The sequence below is a fragment of the Orcinus orca genome, chromosome 17, assembly GCF_937001465.1.
Source record: "Orcinus orca chromosome 17, mOrcOrc1.1, whole genome shotgun sequence".
In the NCBI taxonomy this organism is placed as follows: domain Eukaryota; kingdom Metazoa; phylum Chordata; class Mammalia; order Artiodactyla; family Delphinidae; genus Orcinus; species Orcinus orca.
Genome location: NC_064575.1, coordinates 41,199,092 through 41,226,538, shown reverse-complemented (window position 1 = coordinate 41,226,538; position 27,447 = coordinate 41,199,092). Strand labels below are relative to the sequence as shown.

Sequence of the window (27,447 nt, the reverse complement as noted above, 5' to 3'; positions counted from 1 at the left end):
CCACTCATTCTCTAAAAGCAAAAACAGTCCTCCAGCTGCACATCTGCTAGGATAATAAGCATTACTATGAGAAGTAAAGTTTATTTCTCTGCCACAGTGAAAAATGTTAAAAAAAAAAAACAAACTGGGATGTGGTCCATCTTATATCTGACCCACAAATTGCAAACTACTGGGCTAAATACTGGTTTGAATACAGTGCTGGAGAAAATGTATTCTGAGCTTGCTTCCTTATGTGCTCCTTTTACTTCACCTAAGGTCTTCATCTATGTTTTTAAATCTCACGTAGAAAACTTAATCAGAATTCCCTTTATCAGCTAATTTAGTTTGGCTTTCACATGGAACCATATTTGTCCCCCTTCTCTATTACAAACACCATATACCAAAGACACGATTCATTAAATCTGGATCTTCCAGAGAAGAAAAAAAAGTGAAGAATATGATGAGAGGAATACAAGTTCCATGATTTCTTGAGGGTCCTGGTATCATTCAGCAATGAAGACAGAGAATAGGAATTTTTCTATTCTATACAAGATCTTAACATGCATTTCAAAGGTAAAGGTTCTTTTTAGCTAAAAAAGATGATAAAAGCAACAAGAATTTACTGTATTAGCACAGGAAACTATATTTAGTATCTCAAAATAACCTATAAAGGAAAATAATCTGAAAAATATATAAAACTGGATCACTTTGCTGTACACCTGAAACTAACATAATATTGTAAATCAACTATACTTCAATTTAAAAAAAGATTAAAAAACTAGAGGAAATTAAAACACACTATTCATAAAAATCATCCATAATCTTATTACCCTACCAGAATAGCTATTTTCATTTATATAATACTCTCCATGTCTGTAAATTTATAAAGTTATCAGTAAGAAGCTATGAGGAATAACTTTAAGTATTCTTAGAAGTTCCACACATGATGGACAGAATAGTTGAGAAATCAAACATGGTACATATAAACATTTATTTCAAATAAGCCTACCACAGGTTCATTTGTATTTAAGGTGCACTAATTGATACTGACCAGCAGATAAACAAATTGAATGTATTCTTTTTAAAGTAGAAAAGTCCTGGTTGATCTTAATTGGTAGTGTATGTTTTTCTTTTAGATACTATGTTTCTGGTTAGCATTCCAGTATTTTACTTCAAAAAATTTACTTCAAAAAATTTACTTCAAAAAACTGTAGCAAGGTGTGTTTCCATTTAATTTCATTAAGTGTTTTAAAAGATTTTTTGCACTTCATTTAAAGGCCCTTCCAAGAAGATAGGTAGATCAGGTAACTGTTACTTTTTCATGAGTCACTGATAAACTTTGACTTTTAAGGGACATTTATAAAATAAAAAGTAGAGACACACAGGATGCATATAAAAGAGTATCATAATTTATAAGAATAGTATCAGAAAGGTCACAGTTTTGTATGTGCTAAAGCTAATAAAAGTTAAAAAAAACACACAAAGCCAAACTATTTTAAATTCTATTTATTTCAAAGAAAGACCATGGCTACCCTACTGATCAATGAAAAAGAGAAAGTAGGGATCATCATCACCTATTACTTTGCTTCTGTTTTCTGTATCAAGAATGGTTTCTGGACTGAGATGAAGAAAATAAAGTCCAAGGAGGTTGAAAAGTTTATAAAGGACAAATCTCAGGTCATTTTACATATATTTCAGGTTTAGTTAGAATACTCGCGAATACCTCCATGGTGATGGAGAGGTATTACAGGATACGAGAAAAGCAAATGTCATTCTGATTTTTAAAAAGGGAAAATAATATTGATTTTGCAAATCTATATATTGGCAGAGACTATCCTTAATCCCAGGTTTAAAAATTTAATGAAAGGGTTACTTTATGAGTAATTGATAAAAGAGCCAGAAAGAACTAATGAAAAATTATATTAGCCCAGTGATCAATTTCAGACCTCATGTGACATATCCCAAGTACTTGGGATGGCTAGCACAACACCGTTGCTCCTCAAATACTTAATAAAGGAAAGACAGACCTCATTTCCTTTTTTGTCAGTAGTACTACTGTCAAAGAGTAAACGTTAAAACAGTTTGTATATTATAAAACATTCTGAGGTACTTTAATAATATCCTTGACTATTAAATTATCCGGCCTATTGGGTATATATAGAAGATCTGGAATTCTTCATTTGTTCATTCAACAACTACTTATTGAATGCTTCTATACCGCATATGCTTAGCAGGCGGCAGTGAATAAAACAGACTACATTTTAGTCTTTGTGAAGCTTATTATATTATAATTGGGAAGATGGTCAATAAACATATTAATAAAAAATGTTTTGTAAGATGGTGAAAAATACTATGGAGAAGCATTAATCAAGGTATGAGGACACAGAGGAACTAGGTGGGTTGTCAGGGAAAGCCACTGTGATAATGAGGAAGAAAAGGAAAGGGAGTAAGTCATGAGTATGTAACAAGGAAGAATAAATCTGACTCCATATTGGATCTGTTTCTTTTACTTTAACCTTCGTATTCTATTGCTTTTGCTGCAACTTAAGAATGTTGCCTATAGCCTGAAATATACAAGACAGCCCATTCTCAAGGCTCTGACCTTTAAGGGTATAACACTTTTCTATTCATACAGAGATAAAAAGTTACAGAACAGACAATTACATTTGTCTTGTTGGAGGTTTACAGGAACATCAAGATCTGACCTACATGGATTGCTGCAAGAACAAAGGATTCCAAGAAATTTGCAACAACCAACCACACCCTCTCCCCTTTTAGTCTGAATTCTAGCTGGGGTAAGGTGGTTCTTTGGGACACTAGTCCACCATCTTCTTGGTCTACCGGCTTTCTGAATAAAGTTGCTATTCCTTGCCCCAACACCTCGTCTGTTGATTTACTGGCCCTGTCCTGCAGTGAGCAGTATGAACTTGGACTTGGTAACAAGGACACCTGGGAAAGCAGTCAAGCAAGGACTTTTGTAATATTCTAATGGAAAAAAATGGAGAAATATGGGCTGTATAACAGCTCTTTTAGGAGTATTCCAAACAAAATGAATGCTTATTCTCCGAAAGTCCTAATTAATAAAAGGATTGATATTGACCTAAAAGGAGGTTTTCAGACCATGTTGTGTAGCTCTGATTTGAGCTCTGTACTGCTTAATAGTTAATCATGACTTGAAGATACAAAAAGTAATTAAATTTGAAGATGACACAAAACTGGAGGACAAAGTTAAAAATCCTTGGACTACAGAAAAACATTCAAAAAGGTCTTAAGAGCTGAAGTTATCACCCAAATCTAACAAGATAAACTTTGATGATGTCCAGAAAATATCCTGTGAAGTACATGACAAGAAGACATGACTTAAGTAACAATACATTTAAAAAAAAGAAAGAAAGAAAACCTCTCAGTGTTTTTTGTTGACACTGAGCCCAACTTGAATGTTGTTATAGGACTGCCCCCCAAAAGACGAATTAGTAAGGAACTATGAATACGAAGTAAAGTATTTAAGGACGATTCTACATTTATCACACCACATCAAGGGTGTAACTGACCAGGACCCTATGAGGCCTTCCTGCGACAGACCTCCCCCCACATATCTACTGCTTTAGCTCCTCTCTAAAGTACCTAGATAATAGTATCTGATGCATATTTCCTGAGTTTTTCAGATGCTAAAACCACCAACAAATGGAAGAAATTAACTACTTGATGATCATGGGCATGTAATCCCCAGACCTTCTAGCACCTAAGGATTGACCACCATCAACCAATCAGAGAATTTGTGCAAGAGCTGACCACATACCCAAGGTGTGCCCCTTCCTCACCTTGCCTTTAAAAATGCTTTGCTGAAACCCTTTGGGTAGTTAGGGTTTTTTCAGCATGAGCTACCTCTTCTCCTTGCTTGGCCCTGCAATAAACCTTTCTCTGCTCCAAACTCTGACATTTTGGTTTGTTTGACCTCACTAGTGTGTTGGCCACACAAGTTGTGTGTTGGCCACACAAACTTGTGTTAGGTAATATGGGTATTTTGATTAGTTTTGAGGATCAAAATTTAAGAGAGATTTAAACACAGATGCATCTAGATAGCACCTGGGATTAAAACCTATGTAATAAGGAAATTGGCTGAAGAAACTAAAGATGTGTATAAGGGAAAAGTGTATGTGAGAAGTAAGGGGATTATAGCTAACTTCAAATCTCAGAAGGACTGTCAGGTGGAAATAAAATTGGACTTTGAACTCACTTTATCACTAGGACCGATGAGTGGAAGCAACAGAGAAGGAGTTGATCGTATAAGAAAATGTCACAGTCATTCAGTTACGGATCTTAAACACTCTCTTGTCACAGGGTAACTGCCTTGGGAGATGAGGGATTGTTGTAGTGAGGATTCAGAGGACCAGCTGATTAGGGGACTAGAATAAGTCACTTCTACCTGTATGGTTCTATAACTGATGTAATAGATTTGTCTCTTTTTTTTAAGTAGTATTGAGGCAGCAGCTCTTCCTTTTCCTTCCATTTTATTCTAGGCAGAGGGAGTGCCTTCAATAAAGGTTTATTTTTTCACTTAACTTTTCTCACACTTTTTATATTTATTTTTCTATTGTTCCAACTTCCTTATTACTTATTTGAACATTTTTGGATACTTATAATAATCTTCAATTATGTATATTATTTGAAGTGTAGCAAAATACTATGTAAAAATAAAGTGAGTTACATTTAGTATTAATTTCTCAGCAACTGCTTTTTATTTGCTGTCATCAGTTACATATAGGGTAACTGAAATCACTACTCCTCTGGTGCCTTTAGGTATCTAAATCTTAAGCTTTATGCAAAAAATTAATTCAAAACAGATCACAGATTTAAATGTAAAACATAAATCTATGGAACTTTTAGAAGATAACATAGAAGTAAATCTGCAATACCTGTGGCTTCGTGAAGAGTGCTTAGACATGACAGCAAAAGCATGATCATAAAAGAAATAAATTACAACTTTTGCTCTGTGAAAGACCCTGTTAAAAGGATGAAAAGAACAAACTTTGGATTGGCAGAAGATTTTTGCAAACTACATATCTGATTAAGGACTTATATCTAAAAATTATATAGAACTCTTAAAACCCAATAGTATAAAAGCAAAGAATCCAAGTAGAAAATGGTCTTAAGATATGAAGAGATGTTTCACTGAAAAGGATATAGAGATGGCAAATAAATAAATAACAATATTCAACATTATAGGTAAATGAAAATTAAGACCATGGTGCTATATCACTATACATCTATTAGAATGCTAGAATAAAAAACTATGATAATACCAAATGCTGGTGAGGGTGCAGAAAAGCTGGGTCTTATATACATTGCCGGTGGAACATACAACGGTACAGCCACTGTGGAAAGTAGCTAGGTAGTTTCTTAAAAAGCTAAACATATGCTTACCATATGACCAAGCAGTTACACTCTTGGGCATTCATCTAGGAGGAATGAAAACTTACGTTTGTTCAAAAAGTTGCACAGGACTGTTCATAGGAGCTTTATTGTAATTGCCAAAGACTAAAAATAACCAAAATATCTCTCAACAGCTGAATGGTTAAACAACTTTTGTACACCCATACCATGGAATACTATTCACCAATGAAAAAGAAACCAGCTGTTGACACAAGCAACAACTTAAATGGATCTCAAAGGCATTATGCTAAGTGAACAAAGCAGTCTCACAATATCACACACTGTATGATTCCATTCATATAGTATTCTCGAAATGACAAAATTATAGAGATGGAAGACAGGTTAGTGGTTGACAGTAGTTAGGTATGATGGAGGGGAGAAGGTATGACTATAAAGGGGTAGCATAAGTGATATCTTTCTTGTGATAGAGTAGTGCTGTATCTTGATTGTTGTGGTGGTTACACAAATTTACACATGATAAAGTGATACAGAACTATATACATGCATTGTACCACTGACAAATTCCTGGTCTTGAAATAGTACTATAATTATATGTGATGTAACCACTGGCAGAAATTGGGTGAAGGGTACATGGGACTCCTTTGTATTATCTTTGCAACCATCTAGGAATCTATAATAATTTCAAAATAAAAAGTTAACAAAGGTATAATCGACAATTTAAATTAAGAACAGAATGACTGTATTTTGAACCATAATTTTACCAATGTCTGTAGTCTAGGAATAACTAACTCACTGCAGCAGGAAGAAGTGGCAGTGAATTAGGGGCTATGGAAAAGGCAGAGATATTAAATTGGTAAGATAGAAGAAACAACTAAAAAGTCTTTAAAACTATTAAACACAAGGATGCAGATAAGCTTTTTTTTTTTGAAAAAAAGTAACTACCTTAACGTGAAATTCATTATCCAATAAGATATTCTGAGTCTTCAGGTCATGATGAAGTAGAGGAGGATTCATATTGTGCAGGTAATTTACACCTAGTGCAATTTCATGCAGAATACGAAATCTTAATGGCCAAGGAACATCAGGATATTCATTTTTCTTCATATATATGGAAAGAAACAAAACTAAAATTAGTGGCCAAATTTATTTCCACTTAGAAAATGAAATATTCCATGAGGAAATATAGTATTAAACTAAATATCTGGTATAACTAAATTCAGGGCAAAAAGTACTCATTTTGTTATATTATCAATTTGACGTTATTTAACATCCTTGTATCTTACTTTCCTCAATTTTTGGAGAAAATAATGACTTTACAGTACTGATATTTCCTTTTAGTTTATACTGGTAATGCAACTACATGGTATGGGGTCTTTCTTCAGTTGAGACAGTTTTAAATTATTTTTTATCTATATAATACCCAAACATATATTTATACTCATAGCCATCTTCCCATTCTATGGCTTCTTATCAAATAACTTGTGCCCATGAATGTGTACACACACACACACACACAATTTGTTTCTATTCAAAATTTATATTTTAAATTTCCTATTAATATAAAACCATACTTGATTATGATGATAACCACTGCATCAATTAAAATTATGACCATAATATATTTACTTACTAAGCATTAATACTTCATATTTTTAAATCATATATTTACTTGCATTTCAGCTTGAAAAATTAGCATTTGGGAGTTTTGCTTTTGTGAAGGAGACAAAAATCATCTTCATTTCTAAGTATATATAACATAGAAACATTAAAAATGTAATGTTTTCTATTTCCTGGTACTTAACAAGTGACAGTCATCTGAAGTTTCTTAAATGTTTTCTGAACATAAAAGTTAATACAGCTTCCCAGGAGAATGAACATACTCAGAAAAATTAGATAATTTGGGAATATCCAACAATGAATCTTCAGGGACCATGCCACTGGGTACATTTTACTAAATAATATGAAAAAGTATGCTTCCACTGAGCTCAAAACTGTTCTTAAGAATTTTTTTTCTGCAAATGGGTCAGCTTATAGTTCATTGATTAACTAACTTGGCAGGGGAGTGGCTCAAAATACTTGTCTTTACATAGTATTTTGATTTTTTTCATCAATCTTTTGTGAGGTTGGGGGAACGTGCTTCAAGATAAATCCTGACCTAATAATACAGGACACCAAAAGAAACACAAAACACAAATGTTCAACATTACTTCCTCTTGTATACACAGATTCCCATCCCCTTGAGTCACTGAATCTTTTAATCTTTAAAAAGGTAACTTTTTCTGAAAATTATATAGTTTAAAGAAGTAACAAGGCCTCTCTGCAGTATAGTGCTATATGGAAGCTTTTGATCATGGAGAGGAAGGTAGATGAGTGCTCACTATGTATTTTATGATTCCTTCCAGGAGTCAGCAATCCCCCTGTAGGAGGCTCTAGAATTTCTAATGGGCTCCAAATTTGGGTACCAGAGCATCTACTGTGGTGCTGGGGTATGGGAAGACAACATTAGAATTTATGCTTATACTCATTTAACAAAAGGAAACTGTGTTTAATTAGTATTTGTATCTTACTTGCTGTGTTGGTTACACAAATCTTATGCACTGACACTAGTTACTTTACTCTGTCCTTGTTTCAGATGGTCCTGTCACAAACAGAATGTGTTGTATCCTGAAATAAAGAGGAAGTCACTCCATGAGTGGTGACAGTGGCACCCATTCTCTCTTGTTTGCTTATAGAACACTGTGATGTATCAGAATTTAGGAGTGTTCAGTGACTAGATTTTACAGATTATGTTACCACTCAGTTTTAACTAAAGCACCCCTCACAAAAGAGGCCGAGTTCTTTAAAAATATTTCTTGACAGAAACTGCAGGCTAGAGATAATCTTAGTAATATGAGAGCAAGCAAACAACAATAGATGGATACACATATTTTGAGAATGAGGACACCCCCCACAACCGGGCCATATTTGTTTACTGATGGGATTCACAATTAAAGCCAGATAACTGAAACCTTGGGAAAAAGGTACATGGCTCATGCCATTGTCTATTATTGGAAAAGCTCATGTATTTGATACTCAGATTTATTTGGTCTATTAATTCAGAACTTTATGAACTGGTATTATTAACATTTAATTTGAACCCTACATTGTCTTTAACATAAAATGAAATCTGGCTTAAACTAACAATAAATTGTATGGTGTGCAGAGTTTATCTTTTCTCTCTCCTGTTCCTCTCTTACATATATATACATGTGGATATTAGAATTCAGTGTAAACCTCAGGAACAGTAACCTAAGCAAAATAATCTAGGTCACTTAGAATGCAGGGTCTGACTCCACAGTATTTTATTTTTTTTTTTTTTTGCGGTACCCGGGCCTCTCACTGTTGTGGCCTCTCCCGTTGCGGAGCACAGGCTCCGGACGCGCAGGCTCAGCGGCCATGGCTCACGGGCCCAGCCGCTCCGCGGCATGTGGGATCCTCCCGGACCGGGGCACGAACCCATGTCCCCTGCATCCGCAGGCGGACTCTCAACCACTGAGCCACCGGGGAAGTCCCACAGTATTTTTAACAACACAAAAGAAGCCATAAATGGTGAAGTTTTTCATTATTCTTATTTTGATTCATCTATATATCCCCAAATAATCTGATCATTTGTAAAACGAAAGTACTATATAGGTTGAATAACAGAATTATAACGACTGAAAATGTATAATACTTACCCTATGTAGGAGTTCATTTAATGACCCATTTGGCATGTATTCAGTAACTATTCCCAAAAATTCAGGCTCATTGCAAATTCCCAAAATTGGAAGAATGTAACTAAATCTAGCTTTGTGTAAAATTTCAGCTTCTCTTAAGACATCATTTCTTTCACTAAAGAAAGAAAATGTATAATTATTTCAAAGTAAGGAAAAATACACAATTATCAAGCCCATAAATATTAGTTAATCCTGGATTTTTTCATTCATTAGCTTTTGACCTCATGTAAATTATGCAGCTTCTCTTAGTTTCTTCGTGTTTAAAGTTGGGATAATATCTACCCTATATATTCCATAGGTCTGTTTAGAGACCAAAATACCTGTATAAGCCACTGACAGAAAAAAGTGCTACATACAGATTATTATTGTACTCTTCTCAGGAAAGGGAAAGAATACCATGTTTAAGTTTATAAAGTCTATATTAGAATGATAGGTGCTTGAACTAATTACATTAAGTTTATGTTGTATTAAAATGATCACATTTGATTAGATTATTATATTAAATTTTATGGTTGCATACCATGTAAAAATTTTCTAAATATCCTGAATATTAAAACACTTAAGTGTTGTAGATTTTAATGACTAGATGATAATAGTTGCATAAGGGTCAATAATGCTTAGAAATTATATACTGGAACACAGGAAAAGGACACTGGGAACAGGTAAATGCTTAGAATGGATCCCTGGGCTAACTCTGGATCCCAGGTTCATTTGATTTTTCATTCATAAAACAAATAAATATTGAACATTTATTATGAATAAAGAACTGTGCTCAGCATTATGGAGACTAGTAAGTTTAAAAAAACCAAAAAACAAAACACATAGTCTGTGACCTCAAACTGTCCAGAAATCTTTTTAAGAAAAATAAGTACTCACTGTGGTCTTGATTTACACTTCTCCAATGATTAGTGATGTTGAGCACCTTTTCATATACCTATTGGTCATTGGTATGTCTTTCGATGTGTTAATTATATTGGTAATATTCCATACCAATTATATTGGTAATTATTCCATGATGATGTATATGTATAGCAAATAATCATGTTTTGCACTTTAAATATATACGATTATATTTGTCAATTATTCCTCAATAAAGTTAAAAAATAAGAAAAGCAAATAAAAAAAGAAAACCAAATACTTAAAATATAAGGCAGAATATGATAAGCGCCATCAAAAACAAGTAAATAAGCAAGCAAATAAATAAATAAATATAGGGAGCTCAGAGAACTAGTAAATCTGGGCTAGGGAGTTGCTACAGCCTTTAGAGAGAGATGTCAACAGTACCTTAAGGATGGATAGAATTTCAACCACTGGAAAAAGGGCATCCAAGATATGTGGTCCCTCTCCAAGATGGGAGAGATTTTGCCTTTCTTTTTCATCTGTGTCTCCCCAGGATCTGGAACAGTACCTGGCACACAGAATTTGTCTAATAGATGTGTATCAAATGAACTCAAGGAAGTTAAAGTACAGGCTATATCCAGAAAATGACAAATTGTTTAATATGAATCAGGATGTGTAACAGCGTGTGTAAAGGGAGTGAAGGTGAATAGGGTAGGGTAGGGCCTCATCGCAGAGCCTTAAAGCCAGGTGAGAGCATTTACACTTGATTTGGTAGTCACTGAGTTGTGACTACAGGTTATTGAGCACAGGAGTGACAGGAGTGGAACAAACTTTTAGGATGATTAATTTGGCAGCAAGGTGTAGGATCAGCAGAAGGAGGTAGAGTTTGAAAGCCAGGTATTAGAAGATTATAATACTAGTTAAGATGTAAAGCAATGAGAGTCTGAAACTATAAAGGTTGCAGTGTAAATAGAAAGAAAAACACTAGCTGAATAGAATACCCAGGCTCTGGTGGCTGACTGATTGACCTGATTGACTAAGGGAGGTATATACATATATATATATGTGTATATGTGTGTGTATATGTATGTGTGTGTACGTGTGTGTGTACATATATATGAAGGGAACTGGATTTGTCACCAATTTTTTCCATGGATGATTTGGTATTGGTAGCAGCAGTAATAGAAAGAGAACTGTCTCTAGGAGAAGCTTATTAGGTAAACAATGATGATTAGTTGGTGTTTAAACCACCCAAGCTCTTGATGAATGGCTGCTGAAATAAGAAAAGCAACAGACATTCCAGACCAGACTATGAAGCCTCCTTTAAAAACAAACAATAAGCAAAATAAAGCAAAAAAATCTTAGTCATCTATGTTTTGAAGAGGTAATATACTTACATGTTTCAAAATTCAAGAATTACAAGAATGCATAAAGAGTTTCTCTTCTTCTCCCTGCTCTTCAGCCACTTAATATCCCAACTGTGAGGCAACCAATTATACCAGTTTGTGAGACCTGCTTTAATTAAATTTATATTTCCTAAGCTGAAACAGGTCTGTATTTGCCTCATGAAATGTAGGTCAACAAGACAGTTATTGAGTAGCACCTTTGCCGGGAAGGTTCCTGGATACTCTGAGAAAGAATTATAGAGAGGGCATGCTAGGGGATATCTTAGTGATACTTAATATACTAATTCCTCCTCCCATTAAGAGTATGATGCATTCTTCCTTCTCTTGTGATCCTATGATGTGTTGGCCACTTTACTACAGTTGGTTTCATTATCCCTACTTTATATATGAGAGCACGAAGGCTCACGTAAATTAATAATTTCTACTGGTCATGCCAACAATAAGTGGCAGATTTAGAGTCAGATTTGAATTGCAATTGTGGGACTCTAAAGCCTTTGTTTTTTCCACTCACTGCTTAATCAGAGAAGGAAAATTCTTGAAGTCAGATTTCAGGAAGAATGAGTGGGAAAACAGAAAAAGCCAAAACAGTTTAAAAATAGGTTTTTATATTAAAAAAATAAAATGTAAAACAGCTTTTATAGACATATTACCAAAATTACCCATAACAAATTTCAGTTACAAAACAGTTACACTGTTTACACAAGGTATTTGAACAAGCTGTCAGACTCATCTACGCATAAGGAGTTGGGAGATTGTTGGGGAAGGTCCACTCGTTGGGCAGAAGTCAGGTTACAGAGAATAATTTACCAATCACTAAAATAAGAACATGTTACAGCACATAAACTTAGTTTTCTTTTGTGATCTCAAAGAACAATGCAAACATTATCCACACCAGAGCCCAAGAAGTACATGTATCTGTTATTCCCACTTTATAAGTGAAGACATAAAACACCCTGTGAGTCAACTGCATAGCCCAGTCCTATGCTCAGACTACATAAATACTGCTAATGTTAACATTCCAGGTAACAAGTGGAAGAAAAATGTGATGCAGTAATGCCAGAGTGTTGCACTGTTCCTTATGGCTTCTTTGACGGCAGAATTAATTTCCTACCCGATTTAGTGAAGAATTTTAGATGATGAAATTGTTAATGAGCACGAAAGGGAACTCCCTTCATTTCTTGGCCCCAAATGGCACAAAACTTAGATTAATTAAAATCTTGAGAAGCAGCATCCAAAATGGGAGGATCAATCTCCTTTAAAATACCTAAGGAGTCCATCAGTGCTAGATTTCCACATATTTTAATAGTTGATTCTAAAATACATCTACCCTCTCTAATCAACCACCACCTTTCAAAGTTGACTACATACACATAATTTCCCAGTAATTGCTCCACAGAATTCAAGACCCTGGGTAAATATACCCTGTATATCACTAAATCAGGATTATGGTACACAAAAAGCAGGAACAATTTCTAGAGGTGTCTCAAACTTACTGTGAGATCTAGCCCATCCAAGCCTAATAGCAAGAGAGCAAGTAAAAGCCACAGGCAGATGAAAGTCAATACCATTAGCAGGGCTGAAGCTGAGGAATTTATCTGCTGTTGGATACTGACAGCCTCTAGCTAATCAGGCATCTAGCATGATGTATTTTCACTTTAGATATAGGGGGAGGAGAGGAGAATGTTGCAATCATGGATGTTAACTCACTAAGAATTGAATGCAGGGCCTAGTTAAATTCCTATTGGAAGGAAAATACACAAGACTAGTGACTAGACTCACTGATTAATATATATGGTTGAAAGGTTTTTCTGGAAACAGGAACTAATCTAGCCTTCCCCTGAAATCTGGACATTGCACTAAACTTGTTCCAGGATGGGAGAGACATTCAAAAGTTTGGGTCATTTAACAGCTTTCTGATTTCAGTTTATTGTTAGCAAAAATAATATAAGTTTCCTCTAGAGACAGGCTTCCTTCCCTGTGACGGTAAGAGGAGAAACTAAATTGAGTTTGATATCTAAACTTTCATGCCTACATGTGTAAACCAAAACCAACAAAAAGCCCAAACCAAAACGTCCCAGACTCTACAGCAGTGCTGTTCAATAAAAATATAATGTGAACCACATATACAATTTGAAATTTTCTAATAGCCACTTAAAAAAAAAGTAATATCCACCTGTGGCTAAGAGCTACCTATTGGGCAGTGCAGCCCTAGAATTCGACTTCAAAAAAAAAAAAAGGGAAAAACAAAGCAAACAGAACCCAACTTCAATAAAGAGGACGTTTAGAGTTGGGCTGTGATTGCTGATATTTGGTGTCTGGAGAAAGGAGGCCCAGGAGTAAGAAAAAAAGGAGAGGGCAGTGAAAAGAAGCGTGATTGCTGCATCTCCAGAGAAGCCTGCTCTCCCCACCATGTTAGCCCAAGCGTTGAACGGCTGCCTAGAGGTGACGAGGTGTGCGGCCGATCCCAAGTGGTCACCGTCGCTTGGGCTTCAGAGCCCGCTTGCCGGGGGTTAGAGCCAGTGGGGTGGGGAACGCAGATTTCGGGGCTCCGCGGTGGAGCCGCCAGGGCGCCCTACCTGTCGAGCAGCGGGGTGTGAATGTGCAGGTGTTTCACGGCCACCTGAACGCGCCAGTCTGCGTGGCGGGCAGAAGACACGGTGCCGGACGCGCCGCGGCTCAAGTAGCGCAAGTCGGCGAGCTTGTGGTACGGGATGGTGGGCAGGGCGCTGCAGATGGCCTCCTCGTTCATGGTAGCGGGTGGCGCGGGCACTCAGGCAGCCGGTCGATTCCGGAAGTGCCCGCCGCTCCCGCGGCTCCACCCCCTGCGCGAGCCGGGTCGGCAGGCCCTACAGCCTGCCGGACATTAGGTCACGAGGCCGTCCATTCTCCGCGCAGCCCACGCCAAGCCGCTGCTTATCCGGAGCCGGAGCTCTCTCTTCTCTTCTAGAGACTGGTCAACTCTGCGGCGGCGTGGCGCACAGGGGAGGAGCTTCCTCTCTCCAACCTGGCCCTCCCAGGCGCTGACAGCCACCCGAGCCCGCCTTTCGGAGCTCCTCCCTCCCCAGACTTCTCAGGCGACGTCAGCGGCGGATGCCGAGGCGGGGATGAGGGCCACTGGCCCGGGATCCTCCCAGCAAGGCTCCGGCCTCGGCCTCAGGCCCGAGATCTCCGCCTTGTGGCGACCAGACGACGTGTGCCACACCGGCGGGGCTCGGGCGGGGGCTTCGAAGTAGGGAAGTGAGCCAGGGGCGCTCAATTTGTCTTCTCTCCCCCCAACCCACAAGGTTGGAAAGGTTTTCTTTTGGGGAAATTGCCTCTCCGCAGCTTCACACCCAGTCAGCGGACCCTCCCACCCAGGAGGAATGTCCTCTGGTCCCATCGGCGCGTCTTCCGGGAGTCGCCAAACACCAGACAGAGGTAGCGGGGCGGGTGTGGCAGCTGCCAGTTCCTGACTCCGCGCCTGCGCGGAAAGCCCTTTGAGGACGTGCGGTGGTGACTTACTAGGGCTCCGCACTTCTCAGCCCGGTGAGTCAGGTAGGGGTGTAGATTCACTTGCTTATCTGGACTCCAGTCTAACCTCACTTGCAACTACTTCAGTCGTGTGGGGGTGGTTGATAAGCCCTGTCAGAGCTTAATCCTGTCTAAACGTTCAGATGTTTAGTTCCTGTTGAGTGCTTCTCTACTAGGGACGTACGTATTCTTCTCTCTTTTTTTTTCTCTCCTGACGTCCATAATTACAGACAGAGATTGAAAAGTAACCTTGAGAGAGTCCCTCCCTTGATTCCAGGTAAGACTGCAAACATTTCTTTCTTATAGATCTGGGAAGAATGCTGTGTTTAATGCCAACCAAAAAAGACTGCAAAGATCTTTTTACCTTAAACAAACACTTTTCTACACCTGAAATGACTATTTTGCAAACCGTGGTGCAAATATTATACACAATACCAAGTCCATGCTAGGCATTTAATGAATTCTAAAGCAAAAGTAATAGGGAATGCCTGACTTCAATCAGGGATTTCTGCCTACAGAAAATCAGTGCATCCTGTATTTTTGTATTGCCTGAAATGAGAGTAGCAGTGTTACATTTTACAATAAATGGAAGCTGTAATGAAAGAGTGTGTTTTAAAATTTGATAATTTAAAATAAAATACTTAGCTTTAAAGATATGGTCTGATAATCTGTGGTTCATTCCTTAATAAGCTTTTTGCTACAAAAAGTGCTCAGAAAACTTTTCCCATTCATTCATTCATCCAGTCAGTTTACAAACAGAATTCTAGAGAAAGAGAACAAAAATTAAGAAGGGAGGAAATGATCAAAATAATAATTCAAGAATTTTTTCCAGGACCAAAAGACAAAGATCTTCATATTTAAAGGACCCACCAGCTACCCACAGTGACTGAAAAAGGACCTATGTTAAAGCACACCATTAAAAAGATCAGAACACTAAGAATAAAGAGAAGATTCTAAAAATTTTCAGAGGGAAGCCGCAGGAATAAATGGATGGGAATTAGAATGGCATTGGGTTTCTCAACAATAACACTTTTATGCTAAAACACTACAGTGAAATTTCAAGTTTTGTAAGACAATAACTTCCAACCTAGAATCCTATAGTCAAACTATCCATCAAGTGTAAGAATAGAATAAAAACATTTTCACATATACAAGGATGAAAACATTTATTTTCCATCCATCCATCCACCTTTTTTTTTTTTTTAGGGCAAGTTACTAGAGGATGTGCTCCAACAAAACATGAGAGCAAGACAAGAAAGAGAAAGACATGGGATCCAGAAAAAAGGACCAGGAGAATGTGAAGGGAAATGCCAGGGTGAAAGATATGTGGCAGAATTAGAGAGCAATCGTTTTCACCGGAGAAGGAAGATGGCAGACTCCAAGAAGAAAGACTGGTTAGTGTAATTGAATTTATTTAGATTACTAATTTTGAGTATTTGGGTAGTTATATTGATAGATGTTTGATAGATCTAATGAAATACATGATAAAATTCGAGAGAGAACTTAAAAAATATAAGCAAGTAAAAAAAGGAAGCAATTATTAATTCCATGAAAAGTAAAAATTAGACAAGAATGGAAACAGTGTTTCTCCAACTGTTCTGTGGTGGTGAAAATTTTAAGACTTTTTAGAGCTTCTGAAATACTAGTATATTATAAATCTCGAAGGAGAGAACATGCAGCATAGAGCACTATAAAATTTATTTATATTTTTAATTGCATTACTTTAAAATTTTTAAAAATTAGTATTCACTTGGTTCAAAGTTTAAAAGTGTAACAGACAGATAATTCAATAGAAAATTAGGCAAAACACCTAGATACTTCACACAAGGGTATATCTAAATAGCAAATAGCAAATGAATGTGAAAAGGTGCTCGACATCATCAGTCATTAGAGAACTACAAGTTAAAACCACAGTGCAATATCACTACACAAATACAAGAATAACTAAAATTAAAAAGACAGAATATAGCAAGTGTGGGTGAGGTTTTGTAACAATTGGAACTCTTGTACATTGCTGGTGGGAGTGTCAATTGGTACAATCAATTTTGCAAACTGTATGGCAGTACTATTAAAATTGCAGATATGCGGATCCTCAGCAATTCCTTGCCTAGGTATATGGACATGCATATGCATATACTAGAAAGTTCATAGTAGTGCTATTTATAATAGCTTCAAACTGGAAATTACCCAAATATCCATAAATACTAGAATGGATAAGTGATTCGTGGCCCATTTAAACAGTGGAATACTAAACAGCAATGATATTGAGCAGTGTGCAATATTGATGAATTGCACAAATACAATACTGGACGAAAAAGCTAGACACAGAAGAGTATACATTTTATGAGTCAATTCCTATTAAGTACAGAAATAAGCAAAACTAGCCTATGCTTTTAGAAATCAGGATAATGTCTACTCTTGTAGAGTGGTCATAGTGACTAGAAGGGACATGATGAGGCCTCTGGGGTGATAGAAATGTTCTGTTTCTTGATCTAGGACCTAGACTCTTGGTGCCAGTTACATGGGTATGTTCAGTTATGAAAATTCTTTGAGGTTACACAATGTGCACTTTTCTGTGTATATATATATATATGTTATACTCCAATAAAAGGTTAATAGGTTTAAATACAAAATAAATAATATATGTGGGTGTATATTATGTCTCTTACTTTTATTTAATTAGTATTACAGTATATACCTGTTCACCTTGCTTGTCTTTCACTTAGTAATCTATTTCAGATATCTTTCCATACAAATGCATAAAAAGCTTTCTCATTTTTTTTTTTTAATGATAGATATGCCATAATTTACCCCTCATTGGTGGACACTTAGCTGTTTTCCACATATTTACTATTACAAATTATGCTGCAATAAGTAATCATTACATATGTCATTTCATACATGTGCAAGTGTATCCATATATATGCCCTAGAAGCTGAACTGCTGGACAAAAGAGTTATGTTCATTTGTAATTTTGGTTTGTATTGTTGAATTGACCTTCACTGAGGTTGTTCCAGTTTTCTTTTTCTGCAGACAAATGAGAGTGCTGTTTCTCCACACACCTTCTTTCATTTCTTTTCGAGATAGATAGTATAATGTTGATCTGCTGATTCCTGTATTTCAGTGCTTCTAAACTCATTTAAATGCTAAGATTCTTTTTATTGCAGACCTTCTAAATATCTGGCTTCAATTTGTTTATCACAACCTCAAACCTTTAGCTTTCATTATAGTTTCACTATTATACAGCTTAAAAATATGTATTCTTAGTGATATGTACATTGTTTAATTAATGCCCATAATGAATGGCTAATGACAGGAAACCTAAAGAATACTAATGATAAACCACATCAACTAAATGAGAAGCAAAGAACATGAGAATAATTATGCAAATTAGGCTAAAAAACAAGCTTCACACCTATATGTTGAATTCATCTATTCAAAATTCTGTAGAGTCATATTAAGTCATATTTTCCATTTACTGAGAATAAAGGTTATTTATATCTGCATGTGCTATTTTAGGGACATGGTAGCTTGAAATGGCATGCTTGAAATCTCTCATAGTCTGTTTTTTTGTTTTGCTTGTTTTTTTAACTTCAATGCCTTTTATTCCTGTAAGTTCTTATTTATTTATTTTTCTAATTTTATTTTTTAAATTAATTTTTATTGTAGTATAGTTGCTTTACAATGTGTTAATTTCTACTGTACAGCAAAGTGAATCAGCTTTATGTATACATATAATGTCCATGGACAGAGGAATGGATAAAGAAGATGTGGTATATATATACAATGGAATATTATTCAGCCATAAAAAGGAATGAAATTGGGTCATTTGTAGAGACGTGGATGGAGCCAGAGACTGTCATAAAGAGTGAAGTAAGTCGGAAAGAGAAAAACAAATATCATATATTAACGTTTATACGTGGAATCTAGAAAAATGGTATAGATGATCTTATTTGCAAAGCAGAAATAGAGACACAGATGTAGAGAACAAACGTATGGACACCAAGGGAGGAAGTGGGGGGGGTGGGATGAATTGGGAGATTGGGATTGACATATATACACTATTGCTACTATGTATAAAATAGATAACTAATGAGCACCTACTGTATATAGCTCAAGGAACTCTACTCAATGCTCTGTGGTGACCTAAATGGGAAGGAAATCCAAAAAAAGAGGGGATATATCTCATAGTCTTTAAAATTAGAAACAAGACAGAAAAGTTGAAAAATAAACCACTTAAAAAAGTACAAATGCAAGAATTAAAAACATCTCATATTCTAATTTTTTCTATTTTTTGGTCTGAAAGCATCTGGTAACCATTGGGGGAAAATGAGTGAAGGATATGTGGGACCTCTCTGTATTATTTTTACAACTTCCTGTGAGTCTATTATTATCTCCAAATAAAAAGTTTTAAAAAGTTGTACCTGGGTGTATTAGTTTCCAGGGACTGCCATAACAAAGAACCACAAGAATTATAAAAAGGTATGTAAATGAGAAGTAAGGCTTCCTGATTCTTCAGATCTCCAGTTCACCTTCCCTAAGACAACAAATAAATTTTAAAAATATTATATGCCATAATGCTAGGTGCTGGAAATACAGGGATAACAAAAGACACATGGTCTCTGTCCTTAAAATGCTTTTAGTGTTCTAAGGCAGATAGAACCTAACCATACAATTACAGTAGAGTGTGATAAATGTTCTGGTAGAGAAGTCCAGGGCACACTCAGAAATTAGGGGAAAGAAACCTGCATGGTAATTTAATGAAGAGAGGTAAGGCAAACTGCCCAAAGTCATAGAGTTTTTAAACTACAGAGACATGATTCCTGCACAAATCTGTTTGAATTAAAGCTCATATTCTTTCTGGGAACTGCTTGCTGTATCACTAGGGTATTACATTTTCAGTTTCACTTTATATGATGTCTCAGGAGAGGAATTTAGTAGCAAGAGGGAATTTCCCAGCTACAAAAAGACAGTGATGGACAAAAATTTATTATTAAGGGACATTTCATGGGAAATTCCATTTTCTTTTGACATTTTACTTGGCAGGTTTCCAAGAGTGTGGAAAGATGTGTTACCAGTAGCTCAGTCTGCATTTAAAAATTTTAGCTCCTGAATTAAGCAGGATATTTTGCTTTTTCAAATGTCTTCAGAACTCAAAATCATTTTCTCCAGCTGTCACTCCTAGCTTGTTAGCAAAATATACTAAGATATATTTTTTAGGCAATACACACACACACACTCAGAGACAAAGACACACTTTTTTTTTTTTTCTACTTTAGGCAGTGGCTATATGAAAGAGATTATAAGTTCAATACCCTTTTTAGTATCCTTTTTTGGGCAAGCATAGACAAAGTTGTGGAAGAAGGCAGAGCTTTTCTTATTGTAGTAGCCAATATAGTCTAGTTCAGGAGTCCCCAACCCCCGGGCCGCAGACTGGTACCGGTGCACAGGCCTGTTAGGAACTGGGCCGCGCAGCAGGAGGTGAGCGGCTGGCAAGCGAGCAGAGCTTCATCTGCTGCTCCACATCGCTCCCCATTGCTCGCCATCCCCCCCACCCAGTCCGGGGAAAAATTGTCTTTCACAAAACCGGTCCCTGGTGCCAAAAAGGTTGGGGACCACTGGTCTAGGTCATAACAGCGCCGGCTGGTGCAATTTGGAATCGGAAACATGATTGAAGCAGGGATCCAATGTCAGCAGCTGAACAGGTTGCCAGAGAGAACTCGAAGGTTTATTGGGAATTAAGGAACACTCAGGAAGCTTCTTTGACTTAATTTTTATAATTGTAAAAAGGAATAGAAATGTCTGCCCTGCCAGGGAAACCTTGTTGCACAACTCCTGCCAAGGACACTGTTCACACTGGGGAGGTGCCATTCACGTGGAATACATTATGAATGGGCCCCCTAGAGTCGTGTGATGTGGAGGCCCTATAGCCTACCTGTCTCCCAGGATTGTTCTGAGAGACTCAAGTTATACAATGAATATAAAAGACTTTATAAGTTATAAACCTGTCAATCTATGTAAATAATAATAATAATAGTTATTCTCCTGGCCAGCTCTGCCCTTCAAGCAAAACATTCTTACCTAGTTTAAGAAAGAGAAAAGCAGCCCTTATTAGCTGGGAGCTGGCCTGGCACTCCCAGTGAATCTGTGGCATTCTCCTGTTCAATATAAACACTTCCATAGAACATCAACCTCAGACAGGATTATTTTGTCACTGTAGTGGAGCAAGAAAAAATAAGACCACTTCATTATCATGTTTGAACAGACAGAGGTAAAAACATTGTTCAAACCACAAAAATGATCAAACATTGCCCTTTACTGGCTAATAATAAGTGCCTGCTTCTTCTTTACCAATTATAGCTTTATCTCAATTTCATTATTCTCACTGTCTAGATATAAATTATTAAGATACCTGATCAGAGAATCACTCCTGCTTCCAGACAGCATCCAATGCAGGGAAGATACCCGTTTTCCTTGAATGCTCCTCAGAATCACCTACAAGAAGTCCAAATCCTGTAATAAATTATTTCTAACATCCTTACTGAGATGTCCTGATTCCTCATGGTACACATAACTCCTGCTTGCAATGAGTCAGTAAACCCAGATTTATAGAACTGCAGATGTGTCCCTGGTGGTCTTTGGATAGAGGACATTGGCAGATTCATAGAGCAGTTATTACCCAGCCTGGAGCCCTCACTGTCTGCATTTCAGTTAAACAACTGGCTCCTCTAACTTCTCTAGGGACTTAGCTATGGTGTAGGTTCTTTTTCATAGCCCAGAACTCCTGAGGAAGAGATTCTGGTTGGCCATAATATCACCCTTCAAGTCCTTTGTGGATTATGGGGATATGGACATGAGGTACTGAATTTCTAAAACAGCAACAACAACAACAATATCGACAACAGCAATAATAACTAAGACTTATAGGTTAAGAATCCGCCTGTGAATGCAGGGGGCACGGGTTCAAGCCCTGGTGCGGGAAGATCCCATATGCTGCGGAGCAACTAAGCTCGTGCACTACAACTACTGAGCCAGCTCTCTAGAGCCTGCAAGCCACAACTACTGAGCCCGCGTGCCACAACTACTGCAGCCCACGTGCCTAGAGCCTGTGCTCCACAGCAAAGAGAAGCCACCGCAATGAGAAGCCCACACACCGCAACAAAGAGTAGCTGCCTCTCGCCGCAACTAGAGAAAGACCACGCACAGCAACGAAGGCACAATGCAGCCAATAAATTAATTAATTAATTAATTAAAAAAAAACAAACAACAACCTAACACTTATATAATGCTTGCTACGTGTCAGGGACTCTTCTAAGCAATTTCCATAGAGTAAATCACTTAGTACACCAACACTATGCAATAGATGCTATTATCACTCTAACTTTGCAGATGTAGAAACTGAGGCACAGAGATGTTAATTACTTGTGTAAGGTCCCACAGCTCTTAAGAGGCATAGCCAGCAATTGAACAAAGGAAATTATATTGCTATATTCTGAATCAGTTCAACTGTTCTCATGAAGTAATAGAGTACTGAGAGATGGAGTGTGAATGATTTGGCACCACTCAGCACACTTTTATATGAAGAGTTATTTTATACGTGAGCAAGGATATCTTTTAAAGAAGTTAAGTCGAGCGATCTTAAAGTGTTGATGTGTCTCTTTAATAATAGTGTCTGTTAGGAATAATTTAAACTTTATGGAACTAACTCCATTGGCTATAATTTGCTTTTTCTTTTACATATGAACATTTTAATTCGGCATTTATTGACTGTCTATGATGTGAATCGCTCTTTGGTATGTAGTATGGGACACAAGCTCTACATTGCTATCTACAGAATAAATAAGCTCTACACTGCTGTCTACAAAAGTGATGACTAAAGTCTTTATATACATCATGATGATTTAAGTCTTTATATACATCATTTTTGTCGTTTAGAAATCTTCCTTATTATAATAACAACTTGGAATTGGAATATAATTGGCAATAACTGATCTGATTCTAGAAGAAAAATATGGGGCTTTGGCACCCAATGGAGTTAAAAGTCTCCTTCTTCATTAATCTATGTGCATGACCTCTTTGGTATTTTGTAATCTCAGTGAGTCTCATTTCCTTCATCTATTAAATAGTGAAAATAATACTTTTCTTAAGGCTGTTAGGAGAATTAAACAGGATAATGTGCATAAGATTATACCCAATAAGTATTAGTTTTCTTTCTCAAAGTAAAATATTTGGGCCTTGCCAATTTTAGTCTAAGTGAGAATTATCAACTTTATGATTGTCAAAGCTGGGTTATGAATTAGTGAAAAATGACTTAAAAACTGTGTAGCCACGCTGTTGTTTCAAATGTGATCTCTATGCAGACATGGGCCATATCTGTTTTGTTCAACAGTGCCTAGGACAATGAAAGTGATAATAATACACCTACTATCACCTTAGACTGTGGAAGGGTGTTATGGCCAGTAGAAGACTGCAATTCTTGGGTGAAAAGTGTGCAGAATTCTCTAATGTGCTCATTTCAAGTTTTTGTTTTATCAAAGTTACAAGTTCATGTTTAAAAATCATTATAGTTCACAAAGGTAAAATTATGACAAAAGTACAGGATTTTAAAAAATATTTGCAGCCAATATTCTGATAACTCTCTGAATCTAAACTGAATCTCTAAACTCTTAGACTGTAGTCTAAATAGCAGTAGTATTTTCTTTCACCTATTTAGAAAATTAAAATATTATTAAAGAAGGCATATACAACTGAATATGTTGGATGGAAGATATCTTATTTCAAGCATAATTAGGTATTAACTTAAGTTTATTCCTTTTAGTAGATTTAGTGAAAACTTAGTCATCTGATTGAATGAATATATCAATCTTCTTTAAAAACTTATTATGAAATAAATAGATGAAAGAAGTATTAAAGTTGAAATAGTAACTTCTCACACATAAAAATGTTTTACATTCTACCAAATACAATATCATTAAGACAAGCTTGTGTTGTAATTATTATCTCTATTGAGATATGATGGGGCTAATAAATGATATTATAAAGGCAGGAAGATTCCAAAGAGAAAGGGAAGAAAAAAAGATGAGCTACTATGTTACCAAACCTACAAGTCAGGTAAGATACTTCTCTTCCCCTAGGAAGGAGTACTGGCCTGATGAGGGAAGGGGAATGGATGGTACAGCGAGAGCCTGGGTATATTATTCCAGTGAAAGAACTCCTCCTGGAAGAAAATACCTGGAATGAGGAGATGGTGGTAAGTGTTCTTCCCAACAATTACCATTTTAAAGATGGGAAAACTAAGTCTAAGAGTAGATTGACTAGCTTCAAGTATTACAAGTAAAAGGTGATAGAACTGGGAGTAAACCAGATGGTTTATTTCAGGTTTATCAGAGGGCCCTTATTAATGAGGTACATGATATAGTATCCTAGAATCACAGTAAAACCAGGACCTATACATGTAAAAGTCAGAGCCGAATATCATAAATTTGCAGCTTTCTTTATATTTGCTTTGTGATGAGGTAATGAACTTATTAGAATAAAAGTATTGTATATATTTTTATTTAGTGAGTACTCAAATGGTGCATACATCTGAATTAAATGACTGAAATATCTCAGTTATTAAGAAGCTATCATTGGAGATGTAGCAGAGTGTACATATGTTTATGCACACAGATATTTAACAGAAACACAGTAAAGAGGTTCAATTATATTCATGCTGCAGTATGGAGGTTACCAGAGAGTTAGTGAATGAGGAATTTAATCACTATTATTTTGTAGAGTGTAAATGATTGAGAAAAACTTACAGAAAGAGGTGATCTGAAGGTCAGTTCAAAGGAGAGAATGATTTTTAGCTGTTTCCAGAGAGTTTTTGGTACATTTTAGAGAGGGCTACAAAATCCAAGAATGAGAACCATGTCCCACCAGGACAACTGGTGGGTCTGCACATTTCAAAGAAGCAATAGCATGGTGAATGAAGTGTGTACCTCACTACACTCTGGGCAATAAAATGTTTTAAGAGTCAGGTTCCATAATATGAGTTTGTAACATCTTATCTATAATTTGTGGGTAGATGGGCAAAGGCTTGGCCTTAATCACACATATAAAAACACGTTAACAGGATCATGTTTGGTTTTAACCCCAGTCTCTATTTTAGTACCTGCATTGCTTATCCTTACTGAAACTTGCTTTCCTCATCCGTAAGGGAAGTACTTTATGAACTGTGACATACTAATTAATTTTAGTTTTGAATCATGGCTCTTCTTTAAGGTTTTCTTTGTTCTAGTTTAGTGTCATTTGAGGGTGAACACTGGACAAGGCACATATAGAAAAACACAGGGTATTTCCTGCCTCCCAGGAGTTTTAAGAAAAGAGAGAACAGTTTTTAGAGGCTTAGCACTTATTCCACCCTTGGATGTTTCCCTACTAACATGGTTTCTAAAATTACTCATCTGTGTGGAGCTCAATAAATATTTCTCCACTGACTAACATAAGACAGGCAGATCAAATAATTAGATGTAACACTTTCATTCGTACAATATAGCATGTTATCTTACACATGAAAATTGCAAAATAATGTTCAAAGAGTAACCAAACTGGCTTTTAGGATCTAGCTGTGTCAGTCAGTTTTGGTTTATTATCTCTCTCCTCTGCCTGCTGTATCTTGTATTTATTTATGTAATCTTCATGTATAACTTCTAAACTATAAGAGCTAGCCACTATGGCTTTGAATGTAATGAAGTCACAGAATGATTAAGGAATTGTTTTCTAATGCAACTCTCCCTAAACCTCAAAACATTAGAATAATTCTATAGTCCTCCATTTGTCTCAGTTACTGCTTAGAGCACTAATGCAGCAGGTTGTGTGCCTAGGCATTATGGGGTACTTGCTTTCACTGTTGAGCTTTCTAACACTACAAATAAAACATAGATTATTCAGAAAGTACAAAGGTTCAACATCTTCCCACAAAATCGTTGATGAAGTTATTTCATTAATTAGCTCTTAAAAACAAAACAACTGATAGCAACAGGATACCTATTGATTTATGAGATAAAAAATTTCCTTTGAAAAGATAAATATTGATGCCAATACACTGGTGATGAAGTGGAGCCTAGGGTGTGGGGATGAGGCCAGCTAGCAGGCATTGTCTGAGTCAGGACCTTGAGCTGGGTCAGGAGGAATAGACCTTATTGATCATTGATCCTGGGGGTGAATGACAACATCCTGTGAGATGTCTGAGTCAGTTCTGAAGTAGGTTCTCGTTCAAGTTGGGCAAACATGTAAGAGCAATATATAATTGCTTGGGCACCAGCCCAACCTGGAGTTGATGCTTAGGATGAGGTAGGTAGACAGAGACTAAAGGATCAATTTTTTAAACCAATGAGAAAATCGCTGAAGTTGCTCTACTCAGGGCAGGCGTTGCAGGGTGCAGAGTACAACTGAGGAGTGGTTTATCCTTAATTCTTAAGTGTGCTAAAAGTAGACGTGTAGTTTTATTATATGGTATTTTGGGTCAGTAATGATAGTCTTACATACATGTCTGCTTCTATATGTTACTTATACATTATATATATTACATATGTGTATCTATATATTACATTAGTTCATACATGTACATTGTATAAAATTTAGAAGAATCAAAAGGGGTATAGTGAAAAGTTAGTCTCTACTCCTCTCTATGCCTCCCAGCCACCAATTTCCCTCCTGGAAGGTGAATTACAATTGCCAGTCTCTCACTTCCTCCTTTCATGCTCTTTGTTCTAGCCGATTAATCTCCCCAAGCCCAAGGGCTCCTGCTCAGAAATTTTCCAGCTTCTGCATTTTCCTGTCTGGTTAAATTTAACTTTATTTACCTATCTTTCAAAGCCTCAATGTTTTATTTATTCTTCTTTAATTTCTTTTTTCCAGTTCTCCTAACAAGCTCCCTATGTCTCATTCCTACAGGTACTTGTTCTCACTTCTCATTCATGATCTTCTCTCTTCTCTAGTCTATCTGAAATTTCTGCTTCTTTGAGACTGAAGTCAGACCCTATTTCTTCTGACTGCTCCACCCACCCCCATTGATTTCCTTCTTCTCTGAACTCCTAGGCATCTACAAAGTGGGTTATGCTTCAATATCCCAAAATGATACCAAAATATGTTAAATAAAATATTAAGTTGCATTATTTGGCTGGAACTATATAAATCCAAAGAGGCAAAGAGGTTAGCTCAAAGCTATCAGCTGTTACAATTATCTTTGGTTAATGAAAAAAATTAACATACAGAATTTTTCAAAATATGGTTCTTGCGGGGAAAGAGAAAAAGGAGTACTTGCTGGGGAGAAGTTGCAAACCACTAACTGTACACACATCTAGTACCTAACTATGTAGTCAAGTGGTTGAGAGCATGACCTTTGAAGTCAGGCACACCTAGGCTTGACACTCTCTGATCTTTTGGAGCCTTGGTTTCTCAACAAGGAAATGAGTTAGCAAGTAAAGCACTCAGCACAACGCCTACTGTATGGTAAATGTTCAATAAATGTTATGTGTTATTGTTGTTGTTGTTAAATCTTATTTGCTATTTTGTAAGGT

The 27,447-nt window shown here is 36.6% G+C and overlaps 1 protein-coding gene and 4 long non-coding RNA genes across 8 annotated transcripts in view; 3 read left to right on the top strand and 2 right to left on the bottom strand.

Moving 5' to 3' along the window:
• LOC125961609 (uncharacterized) overlaps positions 1–3,215 on the top strand; it is a 61,404-nt gene extending 58,189 nt beyond the window's left edge. Inside the window, exon 3 of the long non-coding RNA XR_007472502.1 lies at positions 2,668–3,215. This is a non-coding gene — a long non-coding RNA (uncharacterized LOC125961609). The remainder of the gene's footprint in view (positions 1–2,667) is intronic.
• Positions 1–14,327, bottom strand: part of RIPK2 (receptor interacting serine/threonine kinase 2) — a 39,334-nt gene extending 25,007 nt beyond the window's left edge. The window contains exons 1-3 of one of the 4 annotated variants that reach the window (XM_049700249.1): positions 13,951–14,327; positions 9,090–9,243; positions 6,316–6,471 (exon numbers count right to left, since the gene is read on the bottom strand). In XM_049700249.1, coding sequence (XP_049556206.1) covers positions 6,316–6,471; positions 9,090–9,243; positions 13,951–14,123 — 483 coding nt within the window. In that variant the 5' untranslated portion in view covers positions 14,124–14,327. Of the gene's footprint in view, positions 1–6,315; positions 6,472–7,940; positions 8,038–9,089; positions 10,098–10,412; positions 13,216–13,950 lie in introns of those variants that run through there. The other 3 variants (XM_049700250.1, XM_049700252.1, XM_049700251.1) reach the window with 3 other exon arrangements.
• Positions 14,328–14,672: 345 nt separating this feature from the next.
• LOC125961598 (uncharacterized) lies at positions 14,673–19,305 on the top strand. The gene is made up of 3 exons (XR_007472480.1): positions 14,673–14,899; positions 16,091–16,278; positions 18,592–19,305. It is a non-coding gene; the product is annotated as an uncharacterized LOC125961598 (long non-coding RNA).
• Positions 14,919–16,088, top strand: LOC125961601 (uncharacterized). The gene is made up of 2 exons (XR_007472491.1): positions 14,919–15,161; positions 15,717–16,088. It is a non-coding gene; the product is annotated as an uncharacterized LOC125961601 (long non-coding RNA).
• Positions 18,857–21,270, bottom strand: LOC125961617 (uncharacterized). Its single transcript, XR_007472513.1, has 2 exons — positions 20,966–21,270; positions 18,857–19,421 (listed from the first exon to the last, which is right to left on the bottom strand). It is a non-coding gene; the product is annotated as an uncharacterized LOC125961617 (long non-coding RNA).
• Positions 21,271–27,447: the final 6,177 nt, after the last annotated feature.